We start from the raw sequence: 23,110 nt of genomic DNA on the forward strand, positions 1-23,110 counted from the left end.
GTTAAGAACATTACTTTCTATCCTTTGGGCAATCCATTTCCTTCCTGGAGGCCTCAGCTTCCTCACCTAAAACTGGGGATGTAGGTGGCTATGCCAGATAACATCTGAGCCTCTGTGAAGATAAACAGATCTATGATTCTAATACTCTCTCTGGTTTTCTTTGGGTCGATCCAGTTTCAGGTTTTGAGTTTGTGATTTCTAGTCATGATTGCTACATGTCTGCTGTCTCTTCCCCTTATTAACCCCAAATTGGGTTAAAACAGAACCCACAATAATATAGAGAAACATCAAGGAAATTGGAGGGATATGCCCTGTGCTCGGTCACATGCACAATCCTTGCTATTATGTGTCATTGCTGTAAAGTCCTAATGAGAAACCAGAATACAGAAAAATTAAAAATCTCATTTTCCTATCTCTAAGGAAAGAATCCTTTAGTTCAATATAAAATACGGTCACTTTTATAAGAGAAAAAGTAACTACAATTTGTTTTGCCAGCAAATCTACTCCAGAGTTTGAGATAATCACAGGTATCAACAACAGATCATTTTAATGCAATTCTTCAAAATCTAGGATTATACTGAAGTCCGGTCTTGATTCCAAGTACAAACCATTTAAAGAATGGAGAAGAACATGCTTTGGTATGTTTCCTTGTGGCAAATTCCTGCCTCCCACTTCTAAGTTCTAGCCTATATCTTTATGCTTAAGCACAAAAATCTCATCTAGATTATTTCTAGGACATAAGAGAAAAATGGGATAAAAACACCAGCCATAGAATTTGTTTCATTCTTGAATTGCTGAACTCCAAATGCAGAAAGGGGCATATTGGTTTATCTATGTAAGCACATCATATACTTTGGCTCTATAACAGAGGTTCCCAACAAGCCAATTAAGCAACCAGTGTAGATATTCTCAGTGGTAAATATGGAAACTGAAGCACAGAGAGTTAGTCACATATATTCAGAGTGGGACCAGCACATGTAGGTGAGTACTGGCTGCATCCTCCCCATTCCTCCCAAGCATCTCCAGCTGGTCTGAGATGGCTGAGTAGAACAGGAAAGAAACAATAACTTCTGTGGCCAAACTCTTGCTCTAATCCAGTCTTGGTCACTCTTTAGCTATTGTACAATTAAGTCCTACTGATGCTGCCCCTTAAATATCTATTGGATGTGCCCCCCAAACTCAACCTCCACTCCCTCTACCTCACTCATGGCTCTTATTTCTAAGAGCTGAATTAATGCAAATCCAAACAGAACTAATGCACACTGGTCTGTTGGCTCTTGTCTCCCGTATCTCATCCTGTACTCACATTGCTAAAAATAGCATACCTCCTCTGAGATAAGGTCCAAACTTGTTCGTGAACACAGTGCTTCACAACTGGCCCTGCCACTCCTCCAGCCACACCTTGTAAAATATCCCCCTCAAATTCCTCTCCTACTTTCCAAGCTTTAGATTCTATCCACAAGGAAAACTTCTTATTTGCCAAAGTCACCTTCGCGTATCTATTGTCTCTGCCTGGAATACTTCCACCTGTCTGTTCTAACTGGGCAAATCTTACTACTTTACCAAGCCTCAGCTCTAGTGTCACCTAATTTGTGATGCTGTCCATGATATTTCTTCCTGCATTTATGTCCCACATTCCTCAGATATCAGAATTTATTAGAATATTTATGAAGAGTGATAAGATCAATGCTTTTATACCCTGAGGGCTCAACGCAGCCTCTGGCACATGGTGCTCAATAGGTGCTTTGGAAGGAATGAATCAAGCCCTTAATTTCTTCAGCCAGAAAATGAGGATAATAATATGCAGCCTGCAGAGTGGATGTGAGGGTTAAATGGCCCAATGTATATTAAGAACTTAACATGGAGCAGGCACATAATTTCTCTCAATAAACAGCAGATCTCTTAACTTTGCTTTCCTCTTAACCTGACTGGAGCAAGGAAGGATTCATCTATCTATGAAAACACACACAAAGCCAGAGATGTTGGAAAAGGCTATGAGAATCCCTCTGTGTGTGTTTTAAAGCACTTGTTTCTCCTAATTCAGCAGCATCTCAATTTACTGCATCCATAACAGGCAGATGTCTGCTAGCAGTTAAGAAGCTTTTAGCAAAGGCAGTAATAAAGGTATAGAGTGGCAATATAAACGGCCACCATGTCCCTCTATTGAACAGAACCACAGCTCACAGCAGGTATGAAATGGTTCTAAGCAGCTGTCACATGCTACCCCAAAGTTCTGACCCTTATATTCTCAGGCTGAACACAGGCTTAGCTATAAATTTTTCACAGATGTAAAAAATCCCTAACCTTTCATTCTGAGACCTTTGAGCTTCAAGACTCCAGAACAGCTAGAATTCCCTTCCCTTACTCTCTTTCAAGTTGCAGGGGCAGCTGTGATCAGAAGTATCTCAGATCCTAACCTGGGAGAATAACACTAGGAAGGGTTCGTGGACTATGGTACAATTTCCTGGGATCATACAATCTTGAGCCTGTGGAAAGGAAAACTTAGAAAACAGGAAGAGGAAAAAGAAAAGGCTAAGTCTGCGCACTGCTATGGTGGTCACCAAGATATAACTGTAAAACCTAAGCACCAACAGATAAGAAAAAGTGAGGACTTGTCAGTCGATATTGATGAACTGTATATTTTTTTAAGTTTATATATTTATTTTGAGAAAGAAAGTGTGTGCACACGTGTACACAGAGGACGAGGGGCAGAGAGAGAGAGAGAGAGAGAGAGAGAGAAAACAAACCCCAAGTAGGCTCTGTGCTGTCAGTGCAGAGCCCAACGTGGAGCTTGAACTCATGAACCACAAGATCCTGACCTGAGCTGAAATCAAACATCAGACACCTAACTGACTGAGCCACTAGGCACTCATGAATTGCTTTCCTGAGAAGCCACTTTCTCTGATAAATATCATTACCCATCAAAAGGGGCAAAACCTCGACCAAAAAAAGGTGACAGCCTTTAAATGCTCTTAAGAAATCCAAGGTTCTATTCATAAATCCATCAATTAAAACCTATGTATCATGGGCCTAAAGTATTCCCAGTACACCAAGGTGTTAATTTTCACAAATTAAAGAATCAGAGAACTTCACTGCAGTGCTGATATAACTAAACCCAGCCTCAGAACTCAGACAGTTCTGCAGCCTGTAAAAAACAAGGACTTGCATTCCTATCCTGCCCTTCACTCACCTTTACCCCTCTACTCAGGATAAGGAAAGACACTGCCAAGCCGATGACATTTGAGAATCACAGAGTTTTAGAATTGGAAGGGCCCTGAGAGAACACGAAACTTAACTGTCTCATTTTATTTTCGCAGACCATAGAGGCCAGAATATCCAAGCAAGAACCTCAAGGTCACACATCTAAATAAAGGGCCTGGGTATCCCTGGGGAATGGGAGCAGATCCTCAATGGCACTGGAAACTGTAAAAGCAACCAACATTATTATATTTGACCTTGGAAGCCACGGTTTCTGTTATTCCTACACCAGTGAGTTAGTCTGAGTAGACCCCAGCAGTGGATCCAGAACCAGTTATAAAGTCATATAAAGTGCTAAACATATTTTGATTTCTAATTGCTATCTTTTCTTCCCTATGATTATTCTCTGAATTATTGCCCTTGGTAGACTGCACTATAATTTGCAGACTCCTTCTCTAGCCCCTCCACTAGACTATGAGTTCATGAAGAACAGAAACCATATCTCCTACAAAACTGCATCCTCAACACTTAGCTCACCAAGCCTGATACAGAGAAGAGACAGATGCCTACTTGTGGAGCCATTACGTTAATGTTGAAGCTCTTTCCAAAGAAATATCATAGCTTAATTTCCTACAATTTGGGGGAACCAAGAGCCACTGAAACTAAAGCTACTTAAGATTGGAAATTATTGTGTATATTTAAATAATCTAATACTCAAAAAAAGGCAGAAAATGATTTTGAGCTTTTCATAACCATGTGACACGCCATCTAGTTGTACAAAAAAGAGATGAGCGTAGACTGACCTAAGATGATGGTGGTGGAGAGGGAGAGAGGTGAATAGATGAGAATGGGTTTAAATAAGAAGTCCACCAGAAAATGCTGTGACAGATTTAAGGAAGTGGGAGAAAAATCAAGGAAAATGCCAAGGACAATGGTGACGCCATTTACTGAGACTGGGGGAAGAAATGTCTAACACTGGGAGGACGGACTCAAATTTCATTTTTCAATGTTATGATTAAGAAGCCTATCAGAAATCTAAATGGAGATCTCAGGCAAGCATCTGGATTCAGAAACCTGGGATTCCAGAGACTGCCAAGCTAGAGATCCTGACTTGGGAGCCACGGACACGGTGGCTCATCACAGTGTAGATGATCTCTGACACCATGGCAATGGGTGGGGACACCAAAGGGAGTGTGCAGACTAACAGGAGAGGCCCAGGAATGAGGACTGGGGTCTTCCAACATTTTCTAACCACAACAGTATGTGTACAGCACGGTGCTAGAGACTGGAGGAGGTGGGCAACAAAAGTATTTAATGCATCATTTTCCCTCCCTCAGTGACCTTACAATCTGACCTCTTTCAAATACATAGGAAAGGAAGGCCGCTCGATGCAATGGAAAGTACAAGAGATTAAGAGTCAGGAATCATTCTAGAGCTACTCCAACTTAAAGTGATGTTAACCTCTCAAAGTTTCCAATTCCTCACCTGCTGAAATAAGGATTAGGAACAGAAACATCAACAGCACCTGCCAACTCTATTTCTGATGTCAAAATTTCCACGTGGCATCCAAATGACACATTCCAGTCTCATCTAATGGTGGGAACTCACCCTTCCCAGGCAGAACGCACCACTACTCCTCCTGAGGCACACAGCAGCATTCAGAGGGTTGGCTGAAAGGGAAGTCCCTAGGCTGTATGGGAAGCAGCTGTGGTCTGTACTCTTTTCCTGTTGGAACAAGAGTCACTTAAAAAAAACTCAAAATATCTGCATTCTTGTTTTTCAGCTGGTATTTATATCAGATGAATGGAATCCTGGGAACCAGTGAGAAGAGCAGACCTACCCTCTCATCACATTCTCTTGGCTCTGCAAATTAATATTATCAAAGGCAACCGATTTCCATGATTCCGGATATTTTCTTTTATCAAACAGAAGCAGCTCCACATGGCTGGATATCTGTAACAGGATATGGACTTATGGGTCAGAATATGCTGAGCTTAGCCATGAAAGAGCACTAACAAAACGATTCAGTAATATCTTATTTATACACACACACACACACACACACAATCCTTCATATCTGTTCTAGGTGACCACCCACCTAAACGGATCTGAATGACGTAAGGAAAGACAGACAAACCAAACTGGGCCAGTTTCCCATTTTGGAAAATGTAAATGCTGGATAGAAAAGTCCAGTACCTGGAGGTTAGGAGAGATGAGTCACTTCAATCACAGTGCCTTAGGGTCCCTAGAACTGCTCTGCTTCCCTTTTAAAATGTAGTTAGTGAGATCTTCATTTGATCAATACCTCTCTAGGTAATTATGCACTAAATCCTCTTCCCTGTTAGCCATAATCGATTCTGTAGCTTGCAACCAAAAGAACCTTACCTAGAAAGTATTTGTGTCCCCACTTTACAGATAAGGAAACTGAGACTTAGAAGAATTAAGAGAGAAATTTGTTGTACACCACCTACCTAGTAAATGACAGAATGAGCACAGAAACCAGGTCTATGTGACTCTAAAATTCATGACATTAACCACTAGGCCACCCTGACTCCAAATGCTATACTATAGGTTACTTTTCTTGTCAGAGGAATGGACTTGTGCTGAATCCTACTTTCTTGTTTGCTAAATAAATAACGGCATACTTTCAGAAAAAGTCATTCAGGGAAGAAGACGGAATCTGCAGTGGCCTCATAAATCGAAACTTGATAGTCCACAAAAAAAAAATCAAATCCATAGTCTCGGCTATGTACACTTGGCTCCCACCAACTGAACTAAACAGTCTGGCCTCACTGACAAGGAGAAGATGCCTTGCTTGTTCCCATGTCAACTGATTCTATCTCCCTAAGACAGACAAGCTGGAATGCTTCCTCTGTACAATAGGTCTTCACAAGAGGGCAGGTGGTCTTACAGTAGGAGCATTTCAACTAGACTGACTGGCATGAACAACTAAAACAGGGCTTTGCTTTTTAGGTCAGGAAGACAGGCATCTCCCACATCGCTATGAATAATAAACCCAAATAGATGCAGCCCAACAACTGGGATGGGAAGATAGATCTACATCTTAGAATAGTATCAGATCATCCTGACAAAATCTTAATACAACATCAAGCCAGTTGTTAAAAGTCAAGATTTAGAGTTGCTATCTTCACAGGCAGGAAGCATTCTTCTGAGGGTACAAGCAACAGTCATCGATTTTTACTATAAGAGAAAGATACTCCTGAAAATTAACCTTAATCTCATATATATATATTTTTTTATTTCCTAAGTCCCTTGCCTTATTTCTTTGTCTTTGGTGGACAGCTTTGATCTGGGAGTTGCCCTACAGACTGATCTGTTTGCTCACTTTGCTTGAGTTCTTAGGCTACTTGGATCTAGTGTCTGACCTGGGCCATCCCCAACTCTGTTCTTATTCTACCAACTCCAGCATCCCACCTATGCTTTCTTCATTTTATATTAACAAATGCCTCTTGAACCCTACCATTCCTATTGCGGGACAGTGATACCAAGGGACTGACTCCACAGCAAAATTCAAGTACAGAACATTCCAGTTTGGGCTGGATGGGACACGCTGCTTTAGAAGTTGTCTTAGCCTTATTACATTTACTACAAATGATCGATTCTAGGCTTAGGGTTATTGTTCATAGAAAAATATTTGAAAATAGTAAGCTGAGTGATGGGATCATGGTGGGCGGGGCAGTGTTCCTGTATCTGAAGGGGATCATGCTCCTTACATAAAGAACGTTAACAAATATTTTTTTTTCTTTCATCACTCTTCAGAAATTCCTACATGGCAGAGGTAAACAAAAGACCACAGTCTTGCTAGAAATAGGAGACAAAAAGATGCAAGAAATCTCAAATCCCCTTTTCCCAACCATCATTCCCCTACATAGACATGGCTTCTCCCATCTGTTTGCCCTACAGTTCCCCTACAGACACACAGCTTAACATCTACCACACATTAGGACATTTCCCACATTACCCTTTGCTTCCATGGAAGGACTATACACCTGTTCATCAACAACAGGGGCTTTGTCAATGTTTTTGCATTTCTATCATCCAGTACAGTGCCTGGAATATGCTAGGGTTTCAATAAATGTCTGCATCATGTATCAAAAAGGAATAAAAAACACTCAAAGGAGCTCCACTGAGAAATCAGTTTCAATAAAGAAAACAATGTCATTGTAAAACTCTATTTTCTCTGCTAGCAAGTAAAGTCCTCTCCTTTTTACACTCCACTGATTCATTCTGAACATGATGTCAGGAACAATACAGGACCCAAAAAAAAACAATTAGCAAGGGAACAAAACAATCGGTTGAACCGTCTGGGATTTGAGCAATATATAGATCAAATGTCTTAAGTTTGCTATGCTCCTTCTCATCTGGCCAGAATGGATGACTTGGCTGCACTGTACCAGGAATAATTGTCCCTCATATATCCCCAATCAACTGCTTCTTAATGACTAGTCAGAAGTGACAATGTAAAAGGTGCAGTGACTTTCACCGTACTTGGCAAAACTTGGACCAAGTCCCATTGATTTACCCTTGGAATAGGTGAGCTCAGAGACACCTTACACAGCTGGTTATAGTCGATCCTGCCTGTCTTCAGCAGTCACAAGGTCCTTGAGTTGGGAAGAGACCCAAGGGGAGAAGTGAGATGTCTGAAGTGATCTTTGGTTCTTATACTACTTCCCAAGGTGGTGGAAGATCTGGAACAATGTGGCCTGCACCAAAACTATCTTACTCATCTTGGAGGTCAAATGACCTTTCTATTAACCTAAACCCATACAAGAGTAGTCCAGCCTACAAACAGATTTGGAAAAAAAGTGTATGAACTGGACAGACTGGCCCCATAGGCTGCTTCCTCATCTTAGCTCATGTTCTGCTTGTTGTAGCTTTGAAAATCAGTGACTGAATTTACATCCCATAAAGCTCTAAATAAGTTCTCTCTTCCTCCTTCACCCCAATGCTCTGTGTCCTATTTCTGATCCAGCTGTAAAAGAGATCTGCAGTTCTCCTGAAAAACCCCTCATCTAATAATATAACTGAGCTCACACAACCACTCCTTGAAAACATCTTTGCCCAGTCATCCAGCCCGTGTTCCTGGCTTGTTCCAGGATTCATGCCCATCACCAGACTTCTGATATTGGACAATTCTGGCCACTGGTAGTCTTGAGGGATGAGACCCTGCACGTCCCTTCTCAAGAAAGTCTTCTCTTCTCTGAATGTCCATATCCTCCCGGTCTGGTCCACCAATAGAATCCATGGTGCTGACTTCTATCATTTTATTTCTCTTCTTGTATAGATGCCTCAACTCCTCAGATAAATAAATGATAAGCTTCTTGAGAGCAGGAACTGTGTCTGTTACAGATACAGTATCTTCAAAGCCCCAGGGCTACGCCCTCAGCAAACTCTTGATAACCATGTAAACTATCCTTTTATATAAATAGAGGCTGACAACCTATGGACAGCCAGCTTGAGTCAGTAAGCTTGGCATATAAAGGAATAAACCAAGCTGGAACTGGAAGTCGCTCAAAGACCAGAATTTCCTTGTCGTGATTCTGTTTCTGTTTACCTTTGTCTCTACCCATCACCCAAATTGCAAAGTCAGTGCAGATGTAAGATGCTGAAGTGGTGACTGGAAAGGGATTGCTCCCAGCATCCTGGCCTGCTTGCTTCCCTCCTTTTCACCTACCTCTTCTGCCCTTCCCCCCATCTCATGCCACACTCTAGTCCTTTCTGGACTTCATTCAGTTCCCCAACTGTGCCATGGTTTCTTAGCTCTGTCCCTTGGCACATTCTCTCTCTTGTCTAAGACACATGCCTTCCTCCAATCTCTTTGCCAAGCTAACTCCTACTCATATTTCAAGTCTCAGATTGCATATTTCTTCCTGGCAGCAGCTTTCTATGAACCTCTGGTATGCTGGACCTCCCTGCAGAGGCCTTACAAACTCCTCTATTTTCCCTTTAATGATGTTAATAGCAATGACAATGGTGGTTACAATCACCAACACTTACTTACTAAGTCATTGTCTGTGAAACTACTCACTCACTTAACCATCACTGTACATTGTGAGGTAGGTCCCTGGTTATCCCTATTTCACAGATGAGGAAATCAAGTCTCAAAGATATCGATTATCTTGATAAAGTTCACAACACCACATAAGGGTCAGATTTCTCACCCAGGCACCCCAGAGTTCATGCTCTTAACCAATACATCATTCTGCCTTACATGTTTGTAGTTATTTACTTAATGACTAAATACTCCACTAGGCAGTAATTCCGTGAGAACAGGCCTGGATCTACCTTGCTCCCAGTGTATTTTTAAAACCTAGTCCAAGAGCTAGCATACAGAAAGCTCCAAAGAGCTAGTTTGTTAGTCCATCCAGAAACCCAAGAGAGATATATGTGCCCACTCTAACCAGAAGATGTCTCATACTTAATTGAGAAAGTATCATGATCTTGGTAATATTTATTCTAAAGTTTCCTTTCTGGGATCCAATCCTAGTTAAACAAGTTCAAGAGTCCAGAACCAGAAAGGGTGTAATCTGGGAAGCAGTGAACAAAATGCAATGCTTCTCTAAAACAAAGAAAGCATGGGTAGTTCTTTCTAGGGACACAACTGCCATCCACCACCCCCGCTCAGACCCTGCAGGCCACCCGTGAGGGCCAACTCACCCCTTTCACAGGTCCTTCCCCAGTAGCCTGTGCCCGTGCAGTCGCAGATGAAGCGGTTCCAGCCATCCTTGCACACTGCGTTGTTCTTGCAGGGGTAGCTGTCGCACTGCTTAGCACTCAGCCGTGAACAGGAGGACTTGACGCCCGCAGCGTTCTGCATCTCCGCCAGCTGCCGGATGTTCTTGCTGCGCCCGTCAATGAACAGGTCACGGATGCAGCCCACATAGCCGTAGTTGAGCATGGCAGTCCAGAGCTCAGTGGGGAGGATGAGGCCGGCACGGTTCTCCGGCAGCCCGCCCAGGTACATGTCCCCCTCCAGGTCCAGGATCTCACTCTCCCCGCTGGCAGTGAATGGCGTGCGCCTGCTGTTCACTGATATGGTACCTGGGATGGGAGGACAGAAACGGAGTGAGCTAACAGCCCTCTTGGCATCTCCGGTCAGGCTGCTAGTCGGTGAGCCCAATGACAGAAGACCAGTAGGTGAGTTCAGAGATCAGTGTTGCCTGGTCAGTGGGAACAATACAAGCAAGGGAGTCAAATGCTTCAAGACGGTAGAAAAGAGAATACAGGCCATGTGGTTCCAGTCTTTGCTACTAAGACACTCTCACTGACAGGAGGATTTGGGACCATCTCAGTCAATGAACACGTAATGTGATATCTTTTCTCTACAGTCTTGGCTGAAAGGTCATATACCATACAGGTTGAGAGTAGCATAGCCCATGCCTGGGTTTAAATGCCAGCTCTACCATGTACTGGTGTGTAATCCTGAAGAAGTGATTTCACCTTCTGAGGCCTTAACATCCTCATCTGTAAAATGGGAAAATAATTGTCGCCACATCACAGACTGGCATGATGATTAAATGAGTTTATATATATATATATATATATATAAAGTGCCCTCTGTGTCTGGGACAGAGTAAGGACTCTGGAACTACTTGACTCTTTATCACTCGTTTGCCATTCCCCAAAGGATGGAACCCTCCATGCACGGATATGCTCCACACTAGTGTTAGCTACCAGCCCTGCCAGTGAATATCTGGAGCATTACCTTTGAGAAATTTTAACTGGGACATGTTTGTTTATTCAAATATATATTGCCCACCTGTGTGTCTCTGGCATACCTGTAGGCACAGAGGTGAACTTGACAGGTCTATCTGCTCTTGTGGTGCATATATTCCAGAGCAGAGGGACAGAAGGTAAATACATTGCTCAATAAACAAGAGAAATTAGGTAATGGTAGGTACTAGGAGAGCAAAATGGGTACTATAGTAGCAGCCTGTGGGGTCTACTTTAAAACGTATTGTCAGCGAAGGCCTCTCCGGCAGGTAACAGATACACTGAAAGCACAATATTGAAAAGGACCCAACCAAACCAAGACCAGGGGAAGAATATACCAGGCAGGGGGAATGGCACCTGCAAAGGCTGTGGGGTAAGCCAGAGTAGGGCTACAGTGGAGCAGCACAAGGGGTGAGCAGGAGATGAAATCAGAGAGTCAGACCAAACACGGCAGCAGGAGGGTTATGGATCCACCAATGTGACTGTAGAAGGTATAAGCATACAGCCTGGCCTGGGAACTTGTGCCTGGCATCCTGGTCCTCAGTGGCCTCTGATATCAGGCCAGTCCTTGAGCCACTTTACAGTCCAGTTTCCTAAACTACAAGATCAAGGTGATATCTAAATATCATGCCAGAAACTGTAAAACCTATTTAGTATTCTTAAAGTGCTTTCTTGGTACCAGGATAACTGGGTCAGCCATCCATCAGCCAGCCTTCACTTCTATCTGAGTCACAATCCCCTAGGCTATGAAGGGGAGAGCCTGAAGGGCCGTAAAGATCAAATAATATCAAGAATGTGAAGTACACTCCAGATTACAAAGCCAATGTAATAGGCCTTTGGGTGGGTTACACCAACAGCCACTTCCTCTACTCCATCCTAGAAGTTTTGTCCTGGAAAAATCGGATTTGTGTTTTTGGAGATTTTTTGTTTATTTTTATTTTTATTTTTTTTTAATTTTTTAATGTTTATTTTTGAGAGAGAGAGAGATAGAGTGTGAGCAGGCAAGGGGTAGAAAGAGAAGGAGACACCGAATCTGAAGCAGGCTCCAGGCTCTGAGCTAGCTGTCAGCACAGAGCCCCACGCAGGGCTCAAACTCATGAACCGCGAGATCATGACCTGAGCCGAAGTTGGACGCTTAACTGACAGAGCCACCCAGGCACCCCTGTTTGTTTTTAATCTTTTAAAAGCCTATGTATAGTACTAAAGTACTGCATGTGCTTTTCTGGACTTGATCCTCAAAACAATCCGGCAAGGTAGGAGTTAATAGGTACACTCTTTCACAAATGAGGAAGTTGAGGTTTGCATCTCCTTTTTTCTTGCACTGCTTGCTTTCTCGACCCTCCACAAGCCCACAGAGCTGCTTGATCCTGAACCTGGAGGAACAGCTATTGACAAATAAGGGCAGCACCAGACCCAATTTAAATGCTGGAGCCATAAATACATCCTGAGTAAAATCCATCCTGAGTGGGTGACCACAACTGTTTTGAATGCACATAATTCTGTTTCAAGAATCAGTCTCCTAGGGCACTTGTGGGGATGAGCACTGGGTGTTGTATGGAAACCAACTTGACAATAAATTATTTGTAAAAAAAGAATCAGTCTCCTAACTGGGGAGTGATCATAATACTTCTTCCATGTCATTCTTCCGGATGAACAGGAAAGGAGGCACCAACTCACAAATACAGATGTTTTTATAACTACTCATTTTGGAATGGGTTCATAACTAAAAACATACCAGAAAACAGCCTCATGAAGAAATGAAGTTTAATAGATCATATTAAAATTTCATGTTATGATGCTTTCATGGGACAATTATTTGTTTACTCAGGAAACTATTACAGGCTTTGATGAAATTTGTCAGTATTGGCCAATTCTATGGCTCCCAGAAAAGAATTTCAAGGCATCTGAAATCCAGATATATTTGTCAGGGATAGGTCCACTGACAGTTCTAACCAAATAACTATGTCACTTGAAAAAGCAATATGTGCTGGGAACAAACAGAAGTAAACATATAGCAAGCTTCTGTGTTCTCACCTGCCCTTGACACAGGTAAACTTTAAGCTGTGTCAGGTCTAAATTAGCCAATCATGACACACACCAATCAGAATGGAACTCCTGGAGACCCAGAACACATGGTCCTGAAACCAACAGAAGTGTTTCCCTTATAATTTTATTTTTTTAAGTTTATTCATTTATTTTGAGACAGATGGGCAGACAGCGTGAGTGGGGGAAGGGCAAAGAGAGAGGGAGACAGAGAATGACAAGCAGGCTCTGCCCTGTCAGCATGAAGTCAACATGGGGCTCAAACTCATGAAACCATGAGATCATGACCCCAGCCAAAACCAAGAGTCAGATGCTCAACCGACTGAGCCACCCAGGCACCCCTCCCTTATAATTTTAGAATAACGTTTTGGCACTGCCCCTGCTGACATTTTATGGATAAATTCAGAAAGAGAGAGAAACAGATCTTCCCTCCAGAGAAATTAGTTTTTTGTGGGTCCTTTTCTGTTAAAAAAGCACAAACTGTTCATTCTTACTCAACAAGCACATTTAATTTGAAGCCTCTTGGTTCTGATTAGATTTCAGACAATCAATAAAGCATCCTGCTGGGCACTAAGCCATCCAGGGCTGCAATCTGCCACCCGTCTGCCCTCTGAATGGAGCCCATCCAGCTCCTCCTAGGGGCAATACTGCTCATCTCTGTCATCCCTCTGGCTAGGGAATTATACAGAAAAGCTCATTCTTGACTGTAGCCTTTTGAGGGAACCTATTGTTTTCTATTATTGGCCAAGCATGCCTACAAAAGAAAAAAAAAAGCCCAGATGAAAGACTTTGTGTTTACCAGGAGGGAGAATCCTTAAAAACAGAGTAAATATGGCCAAGACCTTTCCTGAGTATAATTCTCTAAATTGGGAATCAGGAAATAAGTGTGAAATCCAAATGCTCTAGTTACCACTCGGGTGAAATGTCCTTTCTGGTGGCACAGAATGTGACCTTCACTGCCACATGGTCCATAGAAAGCTATGCAAACTGTTCAGGCATTCAAAAGCTCCAGACTCTATTTGTGTGTGTGTGTGTGTGTGTGTGTGTGTGTGTGTGTGTGCACGTGCGCGTGCACGCGAGCAAGTATGCAAGCGCGCGCACTCCCTCTGTGACTGTTCCACAGTAGCTATGTACTGCCTGGGGCTAGCTTGTTTGATCTGCAGCTGCAGAAACAAACAAAGCCATTTAAACCAAATGTAAAAGGTTATGAAGAGGAAGGGAGAGTTAGTGAGGTCTGAGCAAAGAGTGAAATATAGGCTCTCACACCAAAGGAAGGCTTTAAGTTGAACATGACTTCAGGAAAAATCAATTTGCCTTTCCCTTTCTTGTCTTAATTTCTCCCTGCAACATGACTCTTGCCAATTATTGAAGGGTGTATCGTTGCATAAACTCTCGCACACTGAGGCTTATCCTACAGAGTAATCACATAACGCAGCATCTGTGATGTCACAATCGGTTTCCATGGTGATGAAAAAAAGGAGAAGAGGAAAAGGAGGTGGGGGGGAGGGGGGAGGAGAACATCACACCAGTGACATGACAGTCTCTTTGGTAGCAGTGGAAATGCTACTTGTAAAACCATCCTTGGCTCCAGGGTCTTGAAGCTTTCACAGAAGAGACAGCTGTGTGGTGAGTGACAAGGGAGAGGGGGAGGGACGAGACAGATATCTTGTTCAGAAACATAATCTTACAACAAACATTAAAGAAAACAGCAAGAGTCAACATGCATGCAAGCACAAACATTAAAATAAAAACTGTAAAATATAAAAAAGTATAAAGCCATGAAATAGACTAAGATGCTGTAGTTTTCCTCTTTTCCGAGTCACAACTCCACCTTCTCCTACCTGATCTGCCATCTCGCTGGATGTCCACGTGGTACCATTCCCCATCGTTGGCTTTCTTCTGAGTGGCCTTCACTTTGATGGTGCCTGAGCCCATATCAAGCAGCAGGTACAGGTTGCCATCAAGGAGTTCCACAGCAAAGAAGTCCACCTTGGTGTTCTTCTGGCTCCGAGCATCCTTCCTCTCTTGGGGCTTGCCGTGAGTGAAGAGAATCAGGCCGTTGGGCTCAGTGGTGCGGAAGTCAAAGGAGATGGAACCCATGCGCTTGGTGTTCCATTTGGGCAAGCTGATGTATGCCTCTGGGGTCTCGAAGTTGATGGGGTCCAGCGTGGCCACATTCTCACACTTGAATACAACTTCCCCATAGATCTTCATCTTGGTGTCCCCAATCCGGGCCAGGCGAGACAGCTCCAGACGGATGTCATTATTCTTATAAACAACCTGTCAAAAGCCAAACAAGAGCCACAGGAATCAATCTTGTAAACAGTTACCATCCACTGTTCACTGGGCACTTGGGACAAAGGTCCAAGAAGAGGCTTCAGGACACACTATGTCTGAAACAATAGGAGAAACATGAGATGCAGCATATAAAAAAGCATCTGAAGACACTTCTGGGATACACAGAAGATGTAAATAAGCCCCCACATTTCCATTTTATTCCTTTTGTGCTGTCTCCTTCTGGTCAATTTTTTTTTGTGATATCAGAAAGACATACAATACAAGCTTGCAAGTAGAAATCAAGAGAGTATGAGTTACCCAAAAACTAATACTTCAATACAAATATAATTGCTGAAGTATAGTAAAAGACCAGAAACAATCTGAATGACCATAAATAACAAACTGGCACATCCTTGTCATGGATAATTCTGCAGCCCTTAAAAACGAGGTAGTGCTCTGGGGCCCCAGGGTGGCTCAGTCGGTGAAGCATCGGACTCTTGATTTTGGCTCAGATCATTATCTCAGGTTTGTGGGAACAAGCCCTGCACCAATTCTCTCTCTTCTTCTGTCCCTTCCCCTCCTCTCTCTCTCTCTAAAATAAATTATTAATGATAATAATCAAAAATAAAGGCAGTGCTCTGGTTTTGACATGGATGCTCTCCAAGAAATATTAAGTGAAATTATCAAGGAGCATAAAAGAGTGTATACTACACTATTATTGTGTTAAGAGTGTGTTTTTTATATATGTTTATGCATATGCATATATGCACTATCATTGTGTTAAGAGTGTGTGTTTGGTATAAAAACTCATAACATGCACTCATAAATGCATAAAACATCTTTGGAAGAAAACACAAAAAAACTATAAAATTGTAACTGGTGAGCATATCTGTCAGATTAATATTCAGGAATGGAGGGAGACTGACTTTTCACTGTTGTATTGTTTCGGTTTTTTCACCATGGAGATGTGTTAAGAGTTGGTGGGGAAGGAGATCTGTGTTTTGTGCCCATTGTGTGTACCCTCTATATACACATGGCGGGAGAATGAAGCACCCTAAATTGTTCAGAAAAACTATTATGATTTTCAAAACCTGGTATAATCCACATAAAAGCAGGAATTAATGTTATTCCCCAAAGTTAGAATTTCAGAAAGGGTTGCTGTTACAGGCACTGAATTTTGATGGGTCTTGGTCCCATTATCTCTAAGTAACATCACATCTATCCAATAAGCAAGAAAAAAATTAAAGGAAAAGGGTCTAACAATGCAGTATTGATTATGGCTATGGCCATTACATTATCCTATTCAAATTCTAAGCCAGGATCTGGATTTAGGCTCAAGTCCTATATTTACTATGTAAAAGCTGTGTGACCTTGGCAAAGTTGTTGAACTTATCTGGGTCTCTTTTCTCCTCTGAAAATGAGAACACAGGAGTAAATTATTTGGCAAGGATGAAATGAGTTAATACATACATGTAAAGCATTTAGAATGGCACAGGGTAAGAGCATAAAAATCTCAGGTACTTTGGTGGTAGTTGCTAGAGCTGTTAATCACATTTCATCCTTTCCATAGCCCAAAAAAGGTTGTAATATCATTTCATTTTCTGTTAAAATGTACTTAAGTACTAAAATAAGTCTTACAACTCATCTCAGTGATAAAAAGATAACTGGATGCGTCATTCCAGTATATCATTTCATCTCTAAAACCAGAATTGTTTCCCTTTTAATATATAACAAATGACAAAGAATTGAAAATGCCTTACATACTATCTAACCTTGACAATGAGCCTCGCCATAGTCAGTAACACTGCAAATAACAATATACTAATATTTCCTGAGCACCTACTGCCAGATACCATGACTAAGGAGCTAAAGCCTACCATCCCATTAGATCCCAATAACATCCATTTGAGATTCCTACCAACATTCCCTTCTTTTTACAGATATAAACAGTTAAGGAACCAGTTCAGAGTCACAATAGCTGGAAACTGGCAGAGCAGAACTTGGACCCAGGCAAACAGGCTCTAGCATTCATGTGCTTTACCACTGTGGACACTCAAAGTGAGGGCTCACTGGCAGCACCTGTGAAGCTCATCATTAACATTACATGGAAAATCATGCATGTTCAGCTTCCTAATTCAAAAGCTTAATTTCTTATCTCAGAACAACTGTCCTGACCATGTGAACAGGGAAAAGACTGCAAGATCCTTAGGCTATCAGTGACTGCAGTGAACCATTAAAAGAAACAAAGTTTAATGACTGGTCACTTCTCCTTTTTAACCCCACTTATTGTGCCCGAGCATGTGAGATCTCTCAGCCATAAACAAACTGTGGATTTCTCTGCATTGGGTTAAATGCCTACAACTAGAGCTCCTTGTTAAGACTAATTATTATAACTCATCCCAGGTGGGGAGAAGAGGACAGACTATGTGTTGGTTCCATTGAATAATAAGTAGAAAAAGAACTCAGGCATCCCTACAGGAGGCAAAAGAGAAAAGAGAAAAAGACTTTTAAAGGGACGAAGGGTACCATGAAGAGGAGTTCCTCTCTTTTTCCTTTTTTTTTTTAACGTTTTATTTATTTCTAGGAGAGAGAGAGAGAGAGAGAGAGACAGTGTGAGCAGGGGAGGGTCAGAGAGAGAGGGAGTCACAGACTGAAACAGGCTCCAGGCTCTGAGCTGGCAGTCAGCACAGAGCCCGACGCGGGGCTCGAACCCACGAACCGCGAGATCATGACCTAAGCGAAAGTCGGACGCTCAACCGACTAAGCCACCCAGGCGCCCCAAGGAGGTCTTCTCTGACAAAGGAACACAGCTGAGACTAAGACCCAAGGTGAGTAACTGGAATCCAGGTTTCCAGAGAGACAGGAGAATCAGGGCCACAGACTGGCCAATGATAACCAGACTTCTCTCAAAAGCTCTCTGAAGGTGAGCTCTCGATCTACTCCAAGGCCTGGAAATTACTTCTCTATTTATATGGATTTGCCTCACGGATAAGCTGGATAACCTCTCTGAGTCCCATTTCCAAAGGTAGGAGCCTCAAAACCTATTCGAGAAATGGCTCCCCTTCCCATCCCCACCAAGGCTGTTATCAAGATTGAAAGGGATGTGGGGCACCTGGGTGGCTTAGTCAGTTAAGCATCTGACTTTCGCTTAGGTCATGATCTCGCGGTTCGTGGGTTCGCGCCCCACGTCGGGCTCTGTGCTAACTGCTGGCTCAGAGCCTAGAGCCTATTTCGGAGTCTGTGTCTCCCTCTCTCTCTGACCCTCCCCTGCTCACGCTGTCTCTCTCTCTCTCTCCTAGAAATAAATAAAAATAAAAATAAATAAATAAATAAATAAAACATGAGGGAAGATGTCACATGGCCTAAGAGGCAGAGACAGAGTCACAAAGAATGACAAGCTGCTCTGACTACCCCACACACGGGTGTGTAAAGACGGCCATGTGGACTTGCAGCCCATGCCTGGGAGGCCAGACAGCAAAACAGTTGAGGACAGAGTCTCAGTTGAGACAGACTCTCTCAGAAAAACTGTACTTCTATGCCTCCGTAATCTCTGCTACAGAAGCACAAAGGAGCAGCATCAGGAGTAAGGCAAGACGTGAAAGCAGGAACAATCTAACAAAAACAGCCTGCATCTTGTGAGCATCTGCTATGTCTCAGACAATCAGCAGGTGAAACAGGCAGCATTAGAGGGCGTAACTAAAACTCGAACCCAGATCTCTCTGGTGGCACAGCAGTGGGGCCAGGCTCTAGGGGTGGCTGTTTCTAGGCTCTCCTGTGGCCCACACTTAGCCATAAAACAAAAATCTTTGTATCAATCACAAAAGCACACTCAGCTCCACCCTGAAGTGCAAGCCCTTCACACCTGGTATGTCCCACTCTTCCGCACTCAGGAGTCATCTCAGAGGCCTCCATCTGAGCTCAAGTGTGAGGCCTTCTGCATCTTTGCTCCCCACGTTTCCCAGGCTACCATGCTTTTCTCTCCTCTCCTGGTGCCCTTGCACCGGGATATCTATCCAAACCCACTCCGGGTCCTCTCTGGCAGCTCTGATCCTGCCGATCCTGCCATTTGATAAACTCAGGATCCTCATACTGCCTACCAGTGACACAGCTGTTTTCCTATTGCCAAACCACTTGCCCCGATTGGAGAAGGAGTAAGTCTTCAAACTGACATGATGTGCCTTTTCCATTAAACTCTCCCATGGCACTTGAGTTACATGGCAGGTCCATGAAAACAAATCTAAGGGGCAGTGACAGTCCCAGCTCACAAATGTACTTCTTTTCTCTCTCTCTCCCATGTTTTCCCAGGCCGCTCTATCCTCAGCTTCCTGAGAACATGTTTTCCTGCACTCCGCTGTATATGCCACCGCCCTCTGCACTCCAGCAATGAAACTAGAGGGAATGAGGGGATGTGGGCACATGCCCTGCAGTGCCCATGTGGCCTCTTGGTACTTCTTATCCTGTGCGGGAATAGGAAAGTATCACCTGGCCTTTTGTTCTCTTGTTTTTAAAAAAGCATCTTCAATCTTCTGTGGGTCTATATGCAGGAGAATTTCAATAAAAAACACTAGGTCAGCTTATGAGACCATCATTTATAGGTCCATGACTTGATGCCTGAGCACCACTGCTCTGATCCAGGTCAGTGGAGGATGTCTGAAATTCAGGACGCTAGGGGACAGTCTCTGAAGTGTCTAGACTTAGAACAGAACAGTGAGAAGCCAGTGTCAGGGTGCCTTGATATGGAACAGTGTCGATTACACATCCCAGTAAAGCCTTTCAACTTTATACCTGCGTGTGGAGAAGTGTACATCCGGCAAGCAAAAGACAAAGATATATTTATCCCCCACTACATTTAATCCATTGACAATAGATAATAATAAAATGAGCTTTTTCTCTACGGCTTCCAGGATTCCTAGTGCTGCTTCTAGATAAATGTTCAGGCTAATCTTATTACCATGTAACATTCCTACTCAGGGTAAAAACATAAAGCAGCAGCACTGTGAAAGAATCTTGCTTCTGGGGTTGCCACAGAATCACACATCCTACCTTCTCTACCCCACTTTCCCTCTGTCCTTCAGGCAACTGATATCTCTGGTCTGCTGTGAATTCCTTCTCCTATGAGCTGACTGCTCCACTCATTTGTCACTCAACACACTCAACCTTGTTATCCTTAAATAAGCACAGGTCTTATCTTTTCAACAGACCTCAAACACCATAACAGCAAAAAATATGCACCACACCTTTTAAAATTGGAAATAGCACCTGGTTGTACACATGCTTAATAATGCTCCTATCTGTGTTAAATTATATGTTGGACTCAAGTGGCAGTGCAGTGGTTCATATCACGTGCCTTGCAATCTCACCAACCAGGGTTGAGTCCTGATCCATCCAGGCTGGCTATGGGACCTTGGATAAAATCATTAATAGATCTCTGCCTCAGGGTCTTTCACTATAGAAATGTGGATAACATGTCTCACTTCACAAGATTGTAAAAAAATAAATAAAAATAAAAATAAGATAATATTGTATATAGAAATACTTGACACAGTTCCTAGACCTTCATAAGCACTCAACAAATGGTAGTTATCACTATTAATGTTGTTATTTTTCTACAAAAAGCCAGAGCTAAGTCAACAGACAGAAGAGCCTGGCATGAAGCCATTGGGAAGAAAAGATTTCCTCTGAAAATAAGTTCTAAGGTGACTGTCAGCTCAAGACACAGGGATCAAACTAGTAACAGACTGGATTTAACTAACTCTAAAGTAAAAATAAAAATAAATATATACATAATATATGTAATTGCCTAATGTGGCATTTATATATATTATAATGGTGGTCATTACTTATTTCCCTCACCCTTTCTCTCTCTCCCTGACTCTCTCCCTTTCTCTCTCTCTCCAACTCTGCCTCCAACTCTCTCTCTCTAGCGCTCACTCTCTCTCTGTCTCTCTGTCTCTCTCACATATACACACACCCAGCATATACATGGACAGATTTAGAATTCATTATCATTCACATTTTCTATCAGAATGTGCCACTGACCAAACTCCAACAGTGAAGTCCAAACACAAATGCAACAACAGATGGTCATCCGAGATTCCAAAGTCAGAAGGGCCTAGTATTTGGCATGGCCAGGGCCACATCTGCATCTATGGTCTTGCTAACAGGGGTCAGTGAACTAACTCTGCCTGCCGAGCTGCAGCTGACATCAAACCTGAGGCCCAAAGCCCCACCTGCTACATACCATGAATGCCACCATTTTTATGCCTTATATTCTATTAATAGTGGTGAAGATCCACCAGAGATAAAAACTAAGCATGAGAAATAAAAAATAGGAATTTAGTTTCAGACCTGCAAAGACAGTAGTAGAATGTCAACTGTTAATCAAATTTTTTTAAGTGCTGAGTGATCCAACACTCTGTGGGTAAAAGAAAACATAGCTGCAAACTGGATCTCATGAGGAACTACCAATTTATATAATCTCTGATCCATCATCCCATTTCTAAGAGAGTGCCCAGGAAAAGATACAAGGAATATAAGGCAACCTGGAGTGATTGATTAATTAATTAATTAATTTTAAAAAATAAAAAAAATCCAGGCAAACTGATGTAGAATCACCAAAGTCCTCAGTCCCTTCCTCATTTTGAAAACAGCTTCAGGTCACCTGGACATATAGGCAATTCAACCAGAGAGAGAGGGAGAGAGGGAGAGAGGGAAAGAGAGAGAGAGAGAGGGAGAGAGAGAGAAAAAGTTGTCAGCCAGTTACTCTGCCCTTATGAATCAAAAGGCCATGGGTGCCAGCCCAAACATTTTGCTAATAATGCAAATCATTACCACTTGTGCTCAAGAGTTAAACAAATATTTGTCTGATGGCTTCTTTGTGAAATGTTAATAACTACATAGGTTGATACATGGTTACAGATGGAAACACTAAGAGTTGAGAAAGGTTTCCAACCCTTAACACAATCACAGTGAAGGTCTAAATTTTATTCAAAAAAGAGAACTTTTGAGGACTTTATTCAGTTAAAAAGGCTGATCAGGAACAGGCCACCATATGTTCAAGTATCCCATAAAAAAAATTATTATGACAGATAGGATTTGCTGATTCAGACTTTGTCATCCTCACAGCATCTACTAAGCTTCTACTAAATTAATGAAGGAAGAACTTGGCATAGACAGATTACAGACTTGACATAAATAAGCCCACGCAGAGACATAAGACATGAATTTGCATGTATAGGCTAGAGCTATGCAAGACAGGCCTCGTCAATAGTGAAGAAAAAGTTTCTAGATGAACTAGCAAAGTTTACCAGATGACCTTTTAAGCCACACCCGGATAGCAAACCCTCCCATGTTCAAGAGCCATGTTGGCAAATAGATGTCTCTAGTCTTCCCTCCTCACAGGTGGCATTCATTGTTAATTGACGTCATTCTATTCTACCCCCTTTCCCATTCAACTCGACTGGAGTCTCAGAAGTCTTCTCAAGGCAGTACTCTAGGAAATTACCACCAGTCACTGAGAGATGTAACTTGAGGTGAACCTATTCTCCATCTTTGTTATCCTCCAACATAAAATCAACTTAATGTAAATTAACTAGCTACACTAAAATATTGCACATAAAATCCATGTAAATGTGTTAAACAACCACTAAATTTTAGCTCTAGACTACAAGTGATACAAAGGAAGATGAGGTACAGTCCCTGCCACTCACATATTTAGAAAATGCTGGGAAATACTTAAAGTGGGGATATGTTTTATATCAGAATTGTAGTGAGACATATCTGTCATTCTTATTAGTGAATGTACAAGGGCTGGTGATCAGAAACTTGACTCAGATCGTGTTTCTCTTCCTTCTGCTTT

The 23,110-nt window shown here is 42.4% G+C and overlaps 1 protein-coding gene across 1 annotated transcript in view; it reads right to left on the bottom strand.

The window, feature by feature from the left end:
- The window catches only part of LOC120223593 (neurexin-3), a gene marked incomplete at its 3' end in the record, with an annotated part of 324,726 nt that overhangs the window by 246,923 nt on the left and 54,693 nt on the right, over positions 1-23,110 (bottom strand). The window contains exons 3-4 of the mRNA XM_039221796.1: positions 14,817-15,255; positions 9,877-10,260 (exon numbers count right to left, since the gene is read on the bottom strand). Of these exons, the coding sequence (XP_039077727.1) occupies positions 9,877-10,260; positions 14,817-15,255 (823 nt within the window). The remainder of the gene's footprint in view (positions 1-9,876; positions 10,261-14,816; positions 15,256-23,110) is intronic.

Source organism: Hyaena hyaena, unplaced genomic scaffold (assembly GCF_003009895.1).
Source record: "Hyaena hyaena isolate Hyena2069 unplaced genomic scaffold, ASM300989v1 scaffold_1016, whole genome shotgun sequence".
Classification (NCBI taxonomy): Eukaryota; Metazoa; Chordata; class Mammalia; order Carnivora; family Hyaenidae; genus Hyaena; species Hyaena hyaena.